The sequence below is a fragment of the Triturus cristatus genome, chromosome 6, assembly GCF_964204655.1.
Source record: "Triturus cristatus chromosome 6, aTriCri1.1, whole genome shotgun sequence".
NCBI classification, from domain to species: domain Eukaryota; kingdom Metazoa; phylum Chordata; class Amphibia; order Caudata; family Salamandridae; genus Triturus; species Triturus cristatus.
In genome coordinates, this window is record NC_140589.1 from 1,891,872,390 (window position 1) to 1,891,888,576 (window position 16,187).

Consider the following 16,187-nt stretch of genomic DNA (forward strand, 5'->3'; position numbering starts at 1 on the left):
AAATTATCAATAACGCGGGCTTCTCTTTTAACACACCGCGTTTCCTCTCAACTAAATAAAAAGGAATATTCTTTAAACCAAATACTTTTCAGCCAGAGTCAGAGTTATTTGAGTGTGATGATTAGCACACCACAAATCAAGGCTCTTTTCAAGGACATGAAGAGCTAATTAAAACAAACATAAAAACGACATCCCTTAAACAAATAACTTCCTACCAGAGTCAGAGAAATTCGTGGGTAATAATTAATGCTCCATAAATCAAGACGCTTTCCAAGCACAGGAAGAGCTTAAGGGAAAATAGATTAAAACCACATTACTGCAATTTATACTACAAAGGTAAAAAGCCTTTTCTAAGTCTGTGGTACAAGGAAGAAAGGCAGAGACATGAATTCCCAGAACCCCATTTAATACGGCCAGTTCAGTTCAACACACAGTAAGTACACTAATAGAAATTGGAGGCACACCATTACAGAATTAAATAAATAAAACTTAGACTTACGTGGAACAATTTTTGTTAAGGAAGATGAAGCAGGATAGGTGCTGATCGTCCCTGAAAAAGAAGAAAGAAGATTACTGAACAGAACTTCTCTTCATAAATAAGAAGAGAGCAAAAAGAGAAGTAAGAAGAGAAGTAGGCTCCCAATCATATCCTGGTAAGGCAAGCAACCCTAAATGTTAAGGAAATTAAGTTATTATTAGAGAAATGGAAAAGTAAAGTTACATTACATATGTGATTTAGCACTACAATAACACTACCAAGAAGAATAGAAGATTGGCAGGACAAGCAGAGTGTTGGGAGCTGTCTCTTCTCTGTCCCATTCCCCTTTCCCCCTTGGTACTTACCAGCAATGGTTTATTGAGATACTAAGCAAGGAGGTTCCGAGAGGGGCATTGGAAACTAGCATTGTCCTGCTCCCGTGCCATAAGAACCATAGTTGCTAGCCTTGACACCTCCACCCACAAGGTGGCCCAGGTTTACAAATGACTCTGCCCTATCTGGCATTTGGTGGCCTTGATAGTGAGGCCTGCTTTCTGCATTTCTCAGGTGGACCAGGTGATCCTCCCAGGTGGAGCTAAAGACAACAATATCATCTAGATAAGCTGCACTATAGGCTTCCAGGCCTGTAAGGACTTTGTTCACCAACCTTTGAAAAGTGGCAGGTGCATTCTTCAAATCAAAGGACATCACCACAAATTGGTAGTGCCCACTAGGGGTTGAGAATGCTGTCTTTGGCTTTGCATTCTCAGCTAATCTTATTTGCCAGTAGCCAACTGTCAGGTCAAATGTACTCAGAATCTTGGCTGAGGCCAAAATATCTATAAGTTCATCTGCCCTGGGTCATGGATGGGCATCAGTCCTTGTGACTGATGCCCATCCAATACCCACTTTAGTCAACACAGAACCTCATCTCTCTCTTACCATTCTGGGTGTGAGGTTTTAGTACCAAGACTATTGGACTAGCCCAAGGGCTTTCTGAGGGCTTAATTACTCCCCGGTCCAACATTTTCTGGACTTCAGTCCTGATACAGTCCCTGACATGGTCAGGTTGCCTGTAAATCTTATTTTTAACAGGCAGACTGTCACCTGTGTCCACTTCATGAGTGCACCAGGTAGTCTGACTTGGAATCAGTTAGAACATATGTCTAAACTGATTCAGAACTTTTCTGCAATCAGTTTGCTGCAGGTCAGTGAGGCTGCCTGCCAAGGCTACACCATCAACTGAACCATCATCAGGGTTCTGAGAGAGCAGGTCAGGGAGTGGATCACTCTCTTCCTCCTGTCCCTCATCAGTAGCCATGAGCAAGCCCATGTCTGCCCTGTCAACATATGTTTTGAGCCCGTTCACATGGAGCACCCTATGGGGGCTCCTGGGAGTTCCAAGGGCCACCAGGTATGTAACCTCTACCTTTTGCTCAATGATTGTATGGGGGCCACTCCACTTGTCTTGGAGGGCTGCTGGGGCCACAGGCTCCAATACCCATACTTTCTGTCCTGGTAAACAGCCAAAACAGCCTTTTGGTCATGCCAGGCCTTTTGCAATTCCTGGCTAGCCTCAAGGTTTTTGGATGCCTTCTTCATGTACTCAGCCATCCTGGAGCGGAGACCAAGTACATAGTCTACAATATCCTGTTTAGGGGGTTTGAGAGGTAACTCCCATCCCTCCTTTACTAGACATAAAGGAGCCCTAACTGGATGTCCAAACAGAAGTTCAAAAGGGCTGTAACCAACCCCCTTCTGAGGAACCTCTCTGTAGGCAATGAGAAGGCAGGGCAAAAGTATGTCCCATCTATGCCTGAGCTTTTCAGGGAGACCTTTAATCATGCCCTTGAGGGTTTTGTTGAACCTTTCAACTAACCCAGTGCATTGTGGGTAATAAAGGGTGGTAAATTTGTAATTTACTCCACATTCCTTACACATAGCAGTCAAGTAACTAGACATCAAGTTTGCATCTCTGTCTGATACTATCTCCTTAGGAAAACCCACCCTGGAAAAGATTCCCAGAAGGGCTCTAACCACAACAGGAGCTGTGGTAGTTCTAAGGGGAATTGCGTCTGGATACCTGGTGGTATGGTCCACCACCACTAGTATAAATCTGTGCCCAGATGCAGTTTGAGGATCCATGGGACCAGCAATGTCAATCCCAACCCTCTCAAAGGGAACCCCTACCATAGGTAGTGGTATCAGGGGGGCCTTTGTAGTACCACCTGCCTTATCACTGGCTTGACAGGTGATACAGGAGCAACAAAACTCCTTTGTGTCCTCTGACATGTGTGGCCAATGAAAGTGAGGGACAAGCCTGTCCCAAGTCTTGTTTTGGCCTAGGTGACCTGATAATGGGATATCATGTGCCAGTGTCAATAGGAAGCCCCTAAACTTCAGAGGTATAACCAACCTCCTGGTAGCAGCAGGCTTGGGGTCTCTACTCTCTGAGTATAAGAGTCCATCATCCCTGTAGATCCTATGGGACCCACTGGAACTCCCAGCAGCCTTAGCAGCAGCTTGCTGTCTGAGGGGTTCAAAAGATGGGCAGCTCAGCTGCTCCTGGCTCAGATATGCCCTAGAAGGGCCCCCTGTCCCCAAGAACTCAACCTAATCAGGCTCAAGTTCCTCTGAGACAGTTCCTTCTTCAGGACTAAGATCATCTCCCTCAAGAGACTGATCTGTACTTGAGGCAGGGGGAATACACTGCCTTACCCCTACTGCTCCTTCTCTTGAAAGGCACCTGGTCCATTATTCCAGGATCCAGGGCCTGTTCAGTGGAAGACATTTTTGCCTGTGACCTAGTCATAGCTCACACACCTGCAGGGATGCCCAACATTTCTGCATGTGCCCTGAGTTCCACCTCAGCCCAAGCTGAATTTTCCAAATCATTGCCCAATAAGCATTCAACAGGGAGGTCTGCACTTACCACAACCTTATTAGGGTCAGTTACGCCTCCCCAGGTGAAATTCACAACTGCCACGGAATGGTCTGTCCTGACATTGTTCGCATTGGTCACTTGGAACACCTCACCAAGTATGTGATTTGCTCAGGGGCCACAAGATCTTTTATCACCATTGTGACACATGCACCAGTGTCCCTGAATGCCAAGGCCTCCTTTCCATTGATCAAAGGCTGCTGTCTGTATTTGCCCAGATTACTGGGACTGACGAATAAGGAGACAATATCCATGCCTACATCACAGACCAACACAGCCTGAGTTGGAACTCTGACTAGGCCAGAGTCCATCTCAGATCCCAGGGTTAACCCTACTACACCCTTATTCTGCATACCACCACTTTGAGCTGATCTAGGGGGAACAGTTGCCTTCGGGGCAGTGATGACTGGAGTACAATCCTTGGACTTTGAACCATCATTTGACCAATGTGTCTTCTCTTTACAGATATGACATCATAGTTTCTTCTTGCCTTTATTCTTGATTGATTCTGAATCCCCACCAGATGAAGACTTTTGGGGCCCTTGAGAAGACTTCTGGTCTTTACCCTTCTCCCCACCCTTATCTGAGGTTTTAGAATCTTGCTTCTTGGAGTCACCACCTTGGTTCTGAACGTTCTGCTTCACCCTGGTTCTGACCCATTTGTCTGCCTTCTGACCCAATTCTTGGGGAGAGGTCAGACAGAGTCCACCAGGTACTGATGCAACAGCTGATTTGGACAATTATTAAGGATCTGCACCCTCATAATTAATGTGTACAATCCTTTCAAATCACACACTTTAATGCCAAGTAACCAGCCATCCAGATCCTTAGTAGCACAATCTACAAAGTCAACCCAGACCTGAGTGTGCCTTCTGGGTGTCTCTGAACTTAATCCTGTATTGTTCAGTGGTTAATCCAAACCCATCAATGAGAGCACTCTTTAAGACTTTGTAATTATCAGCATCCTCCAAAGAAGAGCCACAAGATAGCTGCCCACTGCTCTTGAGGGACCCTCTGTACAGGCCCTCTCTAATGCAGTTATACATTTGTGGATGTAATCCCCACTCTGATAGGGAGGGACTATCTTGTTCAGGTTCCAATGATCATGAGTGTATTCTCTAGCTCTAGGGACACTGTTGCTGCCACCATGGGGCTCTAGCCCCAACCTTCTGGAAGCTCTCTGGAGCTCTGGGGATTCCCTGTCTAAGGCCAGTTGTTCCCTCTTGATTCTGAGTTTGGTTCTCTCATACTCAAGTAACTGACACTTCTTCTCATAAGAGGAGTCCCTTTCATGAGAAGCAGAGGTCTCTACAAAGGCACCAGAATGATTAGATTCCTGAGAAGGAGATCTGGATCTTCTTGGTAAACTGTGTACTCTCCCTGGTGGAGTAAAGAGAGGGCGACTGGGACCTTCTCCCCCACCTGAAGGAAGAGTTGGAGTTTCCAGGTTAGAATCAACTTGATCCTCCTGGTCAGCATTTGAGTCTAGATCAAAGAAGTGTTCTTTCTGAGGCCATCTAAGAGCAACGCCTCTATGAGATGTTGGGTGCTTGCATTTCTCCCTGTCCTCAGTTTCCTAGATGCACACATATTTCTCAATTCCAGAAATGAGATATGGTCATACTTAGTTGGCAGAGAGCCACTGGCTTCTGGCCTAGAAGACATACTAGTGTTATGTGGTGTAGGCACCTACCTAACCTAGTGGTAACTAAACTCTCTTGAGTTGGAGAAAGGGTGTGCTAGACCCTTGACTACCCAACTCCAAGTTCAGTAGAGCTTACTTATTCTAGTCTTGATTTATATGTACATAATACCTTTAGTGGTTTTCAGTTAATCACTCAATGAGATTTATCTGGTAAAACAATAGTAAGCTTGAATCCCAACCGCTGCACACCAATGTGAGAAGTTGGCATGGTATATGCTGACCACTAATTAAAGTGGGCACCATGTACCAGGCAAAACAACCCTTATTGATAATTAGGTTAAAGACAACCTTTATTGAAAGCTATCCTAGTGGTAGCTAAGGAGAGCAGCCTTAAGGCTAAGTCTCGAAGGAATGTAAAGCAGCTTGTTTTACCAGATCAGAAGCTCCTGAATGACCAAATGAAAGAAGAACCACACAAGAGATATATAAAATATATGTTTGTATTACTAAACACTCTCTACTAACCTCTTTCTGAGATTAGAGCACAAAGCACACAATATTAAATCACTAGAACGACAGTAAATAGCACAATACACAGCGGGCGACCGAACCATATACTAAGAAAGTGGTATAACCAGGACTTAACTAGACACAGTGCCTAGAGCATGTAGAATCGATGGGACCCCAAGGCACCACCCAAAGTAGTGACACAGGGGGACCCACGGAGGACGGGTGCAGTGTGTGAACACAGGCGCGAGCTCCGTACAATCCTATGAGAAAGTCGCGGTTGGAATTTTAGAGTTTAAGGACACTTCGGAGAGGACTGTAAGCAAACCCCTTGGAACATAGAAGGTTCGAAGGCCAGCACCCTGGAGAGTACCGAGATACACGTGTTACCTATCCCAGAGGAGCCGGTTGCATAGGGGTCAAGTGGTGTCAGAAACCTTCTTCGTTTTCAATGGCGTGATGCGAAGAAGTGCTGTTGCCGGGAAGATGAAAAGTGTCCGTTGGAATCCAAGCCTGGATCCGAGGTGAGAAGAACTTGAAAGCAGAGGGGACAGAGTCTGGGTCACTTCAGAGTGACCAGGGGCACGATAGATGAATGCTCACTGATGTCGGGTGCTTCAGGTGAGAAGATGGGATGCTTGACTCTGCAGCCACGGGGACCAGGAGACATCAACCAAAGTCCAGAGGTGAGCTGTCCACGATGGATGTTGAGTGCTGGGTGGGTCAGTGTCCGGACTGAACACGAACAAGCCTTGGCAGCTGCAACCCATGCGGACAGAGGAAATAAGCTTCGGTGAGGACCAGCAAGGTCCTGGAGACTCTCCAGGCACTGAAGAGTCAGGGCACTTCTGGAGCAACCAGGGAAGCCCATAGAAAGTCAAAGTTACCTTCACAGGGACCCAAAGGCCAACGGATCAGGGATCATGAAGGGACCTCGAGCTGAATCAAGAAATACCTGCCCATGGAACACTCGTGGAGTGTAGGTCGGAAATCTTCAGTGGAAATACGGCTCGGGGTCAGAACTACAAGTAGCCCAAAGCAGGGATTGCCGAAAAGCATATGCTGCTGCAAAAGTACACGGTGCACAGGGGTTTGGGTTGCACGGTCCCCACGAGGGATACTGGTCTCCGAATTGCTGAGAGAGCAGATCGATCTCAGAGACCTCGGGAACCCACCTCCTATGTTGCAGAAATCTTCGGAGTCCTCAGGAGCTTGGGAGATGCAATTGGTCAGATGGGTTTGGGTGCCTGCTGCTACAGGAGAGTAACTCCTTTACTCCAAGGGAGATTCGTCAGTCGTCCAGCGAAGCGTAGATCGTCAAAGTACTTGGTTTCTGTAGCAGAGTTTAGTCCAGGTAAAATCTAAAGTCCTGTAGCCAGGGGTTACTACTTTATACCCAAGGAAGGGGTGGGACAAACTCTGGGGACCCACCTATGGGAGGGTCTGGACAGAGGGGTGGCTACACCCATGTCCTTTGCCCAGTTTCGGGCCAGAGCAGGAGCCAATGGCTCCTGCAATCGGTTTGAACTGGACTATGCACAGGAACACCAAAGGGGCCCGCAGTGCAGACTTCAATAACTCTCAGAGTGCACCCACCCAGCCCCAATACACTAAATCCTGTCTGGGAGGTAGTCACACCTCCCTGTGACAGGAAACTATTGTCAAGCCTTCTCCTGCTCGAGCTTGGCTCAGCAGCAGGAGGGCAGACTCGTGTCTATGGCTGGCATTTTGTGATGCCCAGGTTGAGAAAGCTGGTACCGGGTGTCCCTCTGGAAGGGTTAAATCATACCTCCCACACCAGTTACTGATGTGGTGGTATGATTCCAAGGTGTTTGACACAAAACACAACATGTTTCTAAACAGCCGTTTTAAATTTAACATTTACCGCAAGGTTATAATGCGCTTAAATATATATGGTTAGCTGCATCACAAACAACCCCGGAAAATAGGTTCCGAAGGCTGCAGAGGGGCTCTGCTCATGCAGGTGCACCCTCTCACATAAAACCCAGCACCCTGCCTTCAGGATTGATAAGGCCTGCCATAGGGGTGACTGATAGGTTTATATGTGCAGTGATTTAGAATAGATATAGTGAACCTATATCTAATAATAATAATCCACATTTGTAAAGCGCGAACAATCACCCGTAAGGGTCTCCAGGCGCTGGGGGCCGTCAGGAAGATTAAGCAAGCTATTGCCCAGAGTCACATGGTCCTAGGCTAATCTGCCCCCGGCGCCGGGGATCGAACCGTGATCCCCAGATTCCAGAGTCAGTCGCCCTGGCCGCGGCCCCACACCTCTTCCCCTAAGTAGGGGGTGCATGCATCACCTTACAAAGGCTGCGGTAGTAGACCTGTGGTGTCAGTTTGAATGGTCTCTCAGGGGTGGCATAATACATGCTGCAGCCACTGGGAGGCCTCTGGGGTACCTATGCCCTAGATACATGGTGTACCATATAGTAGGGACTGATAAGGGTACCCCAGTATCCAATCTGGAGTGTACCTAAAGTACATGCAATCAAGTTAAGGAAGAAAGCAGCTGGACTGGGGTCGAGGATAGCAGGATCCCAGTCAGGCTAAGTCGAAAACAGTGATACATCAGCAAAAAGTGGGGGTAACCATAAGAAGCAGATCCTACTCTCCTACAGATATTCCCATGTCCTTTGTTCAGTTTCGCACCAGAGCGGGAGCCTGTTTGGACTGGAGTATGCAAGAAGGGCACCAATGTGCCCTTCAATTCCTCTGAGTGGTGCTGTCAAGCGCCCCCACACTGTCCCAATACACTCAATCCTGTCTGGGTGGCGATCACACCTCCCTGTGACAGGATACCTATTGTCCAGGCTCATCTGCTTGAGCTTGGCTCAGCAGCAGGAGGGCAGAATTGTGCCTCTGGTCGGCATCCGCCATAGTTTGCTGTCCGGGTCTAGAAGACTGGTACCAGAAGCACTGAGGCCCTCTCGGAGGAGCTTTACAGTGCATGGAATCATACCTTCCACACCGTGTGGGGGTATGATTCCAACATGTTTGATACCAAATACAATAGGGTTTGTTACAGCCCGTTTAGAGATGGCCATTGCGTAATGATGCATGGCCACTCTATATATCTTAATGGCTGAAGCACTTACAACCTGGGAGAATGGACTCTGAAGGTTGTAGGCGTGTCCTGCTCATGCAGGGGCACCCTCACACTAAGAAACAACCACCCTGCCTTCAGGATTGAAAGGCCTGCCTTAGGGATGACTTATAGGTTTTAAGTGTAGTGACCTCAGATATAAGGATACCTAGATCTGTCGTAATTGGTGCTAGCACCAGCTTACACAGGCTGCAATGGCAGACCCGTAGTCACAATTTGAGTGTTCTCTCATGGGTGACATAATACATGCTTTACCCCATAGGAGATCCTTGGTGTACCTATGCCCTGGGTACCCTAGTACCATATATTATGGACTTACAAGGGTACACCAGTAGCCAATCTGGAGTGTACCTAAGTACTCACCATGTCCAATTTATGCAAGAACCACAGAGACTGGGGTCCTAATTAGCAGCAGAATCACATTCAGACTAGTTAGTAAAAGATAATGACACCAGCAAAAAGTGACCATGAAAGCAGATTCTACTTTCCTACACTACTGATGATTTTTTTCTCTGAACTATTAGTTCACATATTTATTCCGCTGTTCACTATATAATGAACATTGTTTTTGTATTCCTGCTCCAATTAAATGTACTGTAAGATCAATGACCTTCTGAATAAAAAAATATCTACGGCTTGTCCCCATGGATGACTCTGGCTGCTATTCTTGGATCTATCCTCTTCCTCTTGACACCCTTACTACATCTCCTTTTACTAGGAATGGCTGAGTCCCTTTATCCGGAGGATGCAGCTCCTATCAACTTCAGCCACCGACACGGCAATGCAAGCATTGAATAATAACAGAACCCTCTTAGCATCCTTCCCACACAGTCAATGCCCTAATCCAAAAATATGCATTAACGAGTCTATGTGCAGACTGCAGGCAACAGTGTCCTTCTCCGCAAGCCCCAATATCCCTTGCTTGACAAAGTTAGAGACTTTGCTACAGCTTCCCATCCCTACTGACATCAAGCTGGATGGCTGTTCCTAAAACAACAACAAGGAGCTCACGAAATCCTACATTCTGTTAAGGCAGTCTGAGGCTCAGCTACTGCACTGCTCACACTGATATTGACTGTAAACTCCTGTTGTGAGCCGCATGGGCGCTACACAGTCGGTGATGAGAAGCACGCATCCAAACGGGTGGGAGGGCCTGAGAGTATAAATAAAGGGGATTTATGCCGCTGGGGAGAGCCCAAATGGTATCTCTGTGTTGTGTACAGTATATGTTCTCCCATCCAACAGTAGGTAGGCCTCCCCTCATTGGCTCCCAACTACCACGTGCAAACAGGCCTTCAGCCTGTCTTCTCAACCTTTGCCATGCTGTCCGAGGAACAGAGAATAATGTGAATGTGCAAGTATTTAAATTTAAGTATAGGCATGCATTGTCATACTTTACATCTCTTTCTCAATCTCCAGCCAGTTATATGTGTTTGGCCAAATTGCCAGTGTACCATTATAGTTTTTTTGATGCAATGTACAGCATTTCTCATAGAAAGCTACCTGCAAAATACATAAAACCTAGCTCTATTTTGCTTCTGGCTTTACTTGCTTTTATGCAATCAATGTGGGTACTTGTTACTAAGTTACAAAAAGCTAGAAAAGGGTGAAGAAGTAACTGGTTGGAATCTATGGTTGTAGGAAAGTAGGATCTGCTTCTAATGGTTACCTCCACTTTTTGCTAACTGTAATACTGTTTTTGAATAGTCTGACTGGGATCCTGCTAGTCAGGACCCCAGTTCATCTGCTTTCTCCCTAAACTGTTATGTTATGTACCTAGATACACTCTATATTGGATATTGGGGTACCCTTGTCAGTCCCTAGTATATAGTACCCATGTCCCCAGGGCATAGGTACACCAGAGGCCACCAATGGGCTGAAGCACGTATAATGCCACAAGTGAGAGGCCCTACAAAATGGAACTACAGGCTTGCCTTTGCAGCCTGTGTAAGTTGGTGCATGCACCTCTTACTTAAGATATAGGTTTACTATATCTAAAGGGTCACTGCACTTAAAACCTATTGGTCACCCCTCTAGCAGGCCTTTACAATCCTGAGGGCAGGGTGCTTGGTTCTAGATGAGAGGGTGCCACTGCAAGAGCAGAACACCCCTGCAGCCTACGGAGCCCATTTTCCAGGTTGTCAGTGATAGATCCATTTACGACATATAGAGTGCCATTATGAGATTGCGTGATTACCAACTCTAAAACGGCTAAAAGAAACCCTATCGCGTTTGGTGTCAAACATATTGGAATCATACCATCACACTGGTAACCGGTGTGGGAGAAGTGAGCTTCATTGGGCTCCTGGTGTTCCCGGTGTTATGCTTCATATAGGTACCCAATATAGGCTCAGGTAGTCACCTAACCTTTCACCTATATTCTCCCCTACTATTACACTACCTAACGGTTCTTGGGTCTGACCTTTCACCTAGCTACGATACTGCTTGCAGGACGTAGGGTTTTCCCTGAAAACTAGCCTCATCCATTATGCAAGAGTACTCTTGGAAACTCAGCAGGACTATGTACAAGGGTCATTCCTGCTGTCATCCTAAGTCCAACATGACACAGCAAGACAGAACCCCTGAGGGTACCACTTTGGGTATATAAACACCATATCTTGCTGTAGTAGTCAGAGGAGAAAAGGACTTCCATGCCGAAACACTGACATAAGACTTTGAGGTTCCTGCAAGCTAACATCCCTTGCGGGGTGTCCAACTTGAGACCAAGATGGGGTCCCACAGTCTCTCACTTCAAGTAATGGGGTACTTTATCCTAGAGGGATGCTTGGCTTTTACACCCACATACACTTAGGTACATCTAGTTAAGGTCGCATCGTAGGAGTACGCATTCTACTGTCAGGTATTTTATATACTTGCCTGTATTCATTGTTTTAGCAAGATGGTAGAAACCTACTATCCTTTTACTCTGTTAGTGCTTCTAATCATTTATATCTGTTTCTTTCTAATGGTTGTTTCAGCACACCTACTATGCACCTTGGGTGGTTCCTTGAAGTCCCAGCAATTCTACGTCCTCTTGACGCTGTCTTGACTCTAATCGTGGTTCCTATACCACTTTCTTAGAATATGGTTTTGTCTCCCCCCGGGGCCCACTGTATATTAGTGATATTTACTGTCATTTCTGTGCTTAAGTATTGTGTGCTTTGTGATTATCTCCATGTAGGAGATGGTGTGTCGTACTAGATAGTGTTATACTAATAAATACAGATTTGTATAATTACTGTGGGGTTCTCCTTTAATTTAACCAATACTATAAGGTTACATTCTGGTATAACAAGCTGCTTAACATTCCTTCAAGACTAAGCCCGAAGGCTGCTCTCCACAGCTACCACTTGGATAGCTTTCTAAGGTTACCTTTGACCTCTTAAATCCACATAAGCGTTGTTTAGTCTGGTGCAAGGTGCCCACTTTAATTAGTGGACAGCATATACCAGACCATCTTCTCACAATGGTTCTGGGGGGGGGGGAGTCTTCCTTATTTGGAAGTATTGCCCTCACACACCCATGTGGGTGTCATGCTTCATCATCAGACCTTTTGCTCCTCGTCCTCTTTGAATAAAGTTTGATTGAATTTCCTTGAGGTAATTTTAGATCACACTCCACCTCTAGTAGAGAGCTCCGCACACTCGCATACACCATCACAGCTGATACAATAAAAGATCTCCAAGAAAGATCCTTCTGATGGGGCCCTTGGGGCATTGCAGTGCCTGCCCCACGAGGCGTGGAAGACCTGATAATGAAGCATGACACCAACATGGGTGTGTGAGGGCAATACTTCTAAATAAGGAAGACTCCCTCCAAACCATAGATTCCATCCAGTTACTTCTTCGCCCTTCTCTTGCTTTTTTCACGTAGGAACAATTACCCACATTGATTACACAGAGCATTCAAATTTAGGAGCACCGCTACTGGACCTTTATCTTGCTCCTAGTCCCCCGCTTTGTGATTAATGTTTGCATGCTTATATTCATATGGTAGGTTTATCTTGTATGTGATTGGTTTCACCTGTGAGTTATGAACAACTGAACGCTTAGATATGAGGACATTATGTTATGCATAGGCTATCCTGTTTTAGGTTTAAACCTATAATAACTGATAAAACCCCACCAGAAGGAAACTAGCCCGCCACAAGAGTAAACATATAAACACTGAAAAAACATCTTCGCAACCACAAACTAAATGCCATTCAAAGAAAGGAAAAGATGAATGAAAGAGGCATTTTTATTTATTTCTGAAGGGGCCAATACAATGTAACTTTGTTATGCAAAGCAGTAGCAAGAAAGACTGGGCTAGCATAATTCTGCTTGAATTTTGTTGTTTAGGGATGTCACTAAAATATTGTTTCTTTTTCCCTTTGCCTTGTTCAGTTTTATGGTCTTTGGTCTAAAGATGCAGGGTTTAGAAGCATGTTTTAGGTCTTATTTGATTATTTTATAAACTGTAGAGAATCCGGAAATATCTACATCATATTTGATATTTTGGCTACGTTTGATTCGCTCACTGATAGGTAAAATGCCTGGTTTCATAAGAATCGTTCCCAATATGTATCATCACACTTACCCACAGAGAGAGCATGGGTGAAACCCTTTGATACATCAGCCCCCATTTCTAGCAAGTCAGTACTGATAGTAGGTGCGTTGCCAAACACCCCAGGCTTAAAACATTCAATGCAATGTGTAGTGATAGGTATATGTGAACAGCGTGCTGTCAGCAAGCATCTGAGATAGTGGTGAAAACATGACACTAGACGTTTGGAAAACAATAACGCAGAGTCACTTGGAATGCTGCTGCAAAAAGTTCTTACCAAGCTTAACAAAGATTGGAGTGATACTTATTGTATTTGCAGTAATTCAGCTATGTATATGAAAAATGTGTGTGATAACCTGTCAAAATCAATACCTGAGCTGAAGTGCTTCCCTGTAAGAGATTTTTGCCACTTGCTGGATGGTATGCTGAAAGCATCTTTACAATCTTCAGAATAATGAAGAATGCTATTGACTTTTTAGTCCATTCTGGTGCACTGTTTCATTATGCACAGGAACTAAAATGCAAATATTTCTCATTTTGTGCTTCGTATGGCATTAAAGCAGAGTAATCCAAACATATCATTTAGCTGCTGGTTCTCTGTCCTAGAGGCCTTGAATGCTACATTATCCATGTGGTGACCGTTTACAGAATTTTTGCTTAGTTATGATGCCAAAGGCAAGAAATGTGAGGATCTTTGGGCACATTTTGATAGTGATGTGAAAAAAGTACACTCTACTGCATTCTTACAGGAAAACATGTCTACTGTAGTGAAAATTAATAAAAAAAACTAGAGACTGCAAACACCCTTGTCTACCAAGTGTTCAGTGTAATTGTTGTAAATGTGAAACATCTCCTTGAGAGTAGGCTGGGCGACACTTTCAGTGACTTTGGCACTGCAACATGTTCCATGTTAGAGTTCTTGCCACTTGGTAAGCAAAAAAATGTTTAGGAACAATTCATGAAATGTTATTTTACGGTGCATGAGAAATGGCTTGCAACAATGCCTAGAAATTCCCTTCACCAACCATGGCATTTAAAGTCAATTAGGCCTCACTGAGGGACTCTGTACAGGTTCTAGACCCCTTCCATAAACGGGAATTTTCTCCATATTTTGAAAGGTACTTCTTCATTTTTAGAAAACGAGTAAGCCAAAAAACCACATTGTGTTAGACTTGAATGCGGGCGGGGAGCCACGCTAGTTGGGATTGTGAAGGAAGATTATTGACTTCCTGGGGGCTTGGGACTTTGGCTCTTACTCGTCTAACACAAGGTTTTTTGGCTTACTCGCTTGCACTGGTGACTATCTGGGCACTTTTTAGCAATATGACCTTAATTGGAATCGAGTAGCATTTTGAATTCATTACACAGACTGTGATGACAATGGTTTTGCTGATTTCGCATATTGCTGAATTTTGCGCTTGAGCCTTGAAAAAGTTGTATAACGACGAAACATGTGTCGGCTGTTCATTTGCTTTATCTACGTGTCAACAATTTGTTAAATGATCCACCTATGATCAAGATTGTGCTTTACCTATTGCTCTTCATTTGGAAATAAATTGTTTGCTGAACGTTTGCCAGTCAGTTTGAACTTTTAAATGTGCTGTGCTCTGCTGTTTGAATTTCTACAATTTATGTGCTTGGAGGATCTTTCACCATGTACTAAGTAATATTGTGGGTGGCACAATATTTGCATCGAGCACGCCATAAAACATATTGAGTGTTTACATTTGCAAACATAACAGAGGTGCTGACTGCACTGTTTAAAACCACTGCCACCTTTTCTGTATAACATCTTAATTTTTGACTGCTTCAATAACTGAGGGCAAGTGCACTCTGTTCAACGCATATATTGAAGAACCTGTCCTAGAGAATCAAAATGTTTAGGTGCACCAGTATTGGCATGGAAAGCTATGTCAGTGGCCAGAGTTGGCAAATTGTGTACTGGCTGTTTTGGTGTTGCCCATCTCAAGTGCCAATGTTGAGAGGGCCTTTTCACAGATTAACGTTTTCATTGGGAAGAAAGAGCGAGCACACATGACCAAAGACTCACTAAGTATTGTATGATGTACTACAATAAGTTTGATTTGTAGAAATGTATTCGCACCTCTTTTTCCGTGTACGTACACAGTCTATACACATGCACTATCAGTGCAGAAAGCAAGCAATAATAAAAGCAAAACATTCCATAAACACCGGAAAAACACTGTTTGTGTTGTTTTTAATGGCGCCAAAATGTGTAACCACTGATAACTACTGTTTTTTAGGGTATTGAAAACACAGAAAAAACCCCACCAGAATATACCAAAAATAGAAACTGAAAACAGGAAAGCCTAGATGCAGTAGGCCAGGAGATTACCCACATACCTTGCTGAGGTTTGGTGCACTTTTTGGCACAGGCACCGCAGCACTTTTCCTCTTTAGGACAGTTGCCGTCACTTAGGCACTCGTCGGACCTTAATGGGTAGGTACATCTTATGGTATCGTCTTCATGGGGACACAAGCCCTCTTTGTCTGTAACAGAAAAAGTTTCAATTAACAAAATGGCAGTTATTTTCTAATGGCTGCACAGGCGCTCGAGGGGTTTTGCTCTATTTTGTGTTGTGTCTTCAGGGTTTTAGAATGGTAAGTGTTTTACAGAGACAAACTACTGGGAAGTCTACTGACAATTCAGAGGATTGTAATAAGATACAGACTTTCTTTCTAAATTTTAATGGCTATAAGTAACACCCTTATCAGTCCATGCCCCCTTTCAGTGGAAGAACCACTGATCGCTCAGGGCTAAAAGCTCTTCATATTTCCGACGCTGGACCTAGACTCTTTATCTTGCATTATGGCCAGAGTTAAGTCTGAGTCACCAGATGATCCCTGCCCACCAAGGGTATTTAATATGATTCTCCCTGTGCAGGGGAGGGATCTGATCTCCTTGATTAACCAATCCCTG

The 16,187-nt window shown here is 44.8% G+C and overlaps 1 protein-coding gene across 1 annotated transcript in view; it reads right to left on the reverse strand.

Moving 5' to 3' along the window:
- Window positions 1-16,187, reverse strand: part of LOC146822325 (uncharacterized) — a 670,174-nt gene that overhangs the window by 49,701 nt on the left and 604,286 nt on the right. Inside the window, exons 11-12 of the mRNA XM_085610040.1 lie at window positions 15,611-15,757; window positions 500-550 (exon numbers count right to left, since the gene is read on the reverse strand). Coding sequence (XP_085466166.1) covers window positions 500-550; window positions 15,611-15,757 — 198 coding nt within the window. The remainder of the gene's footprint in view (window positions 1-499; window positions 551-15,610; window positions 15,758-16,187) is intronic.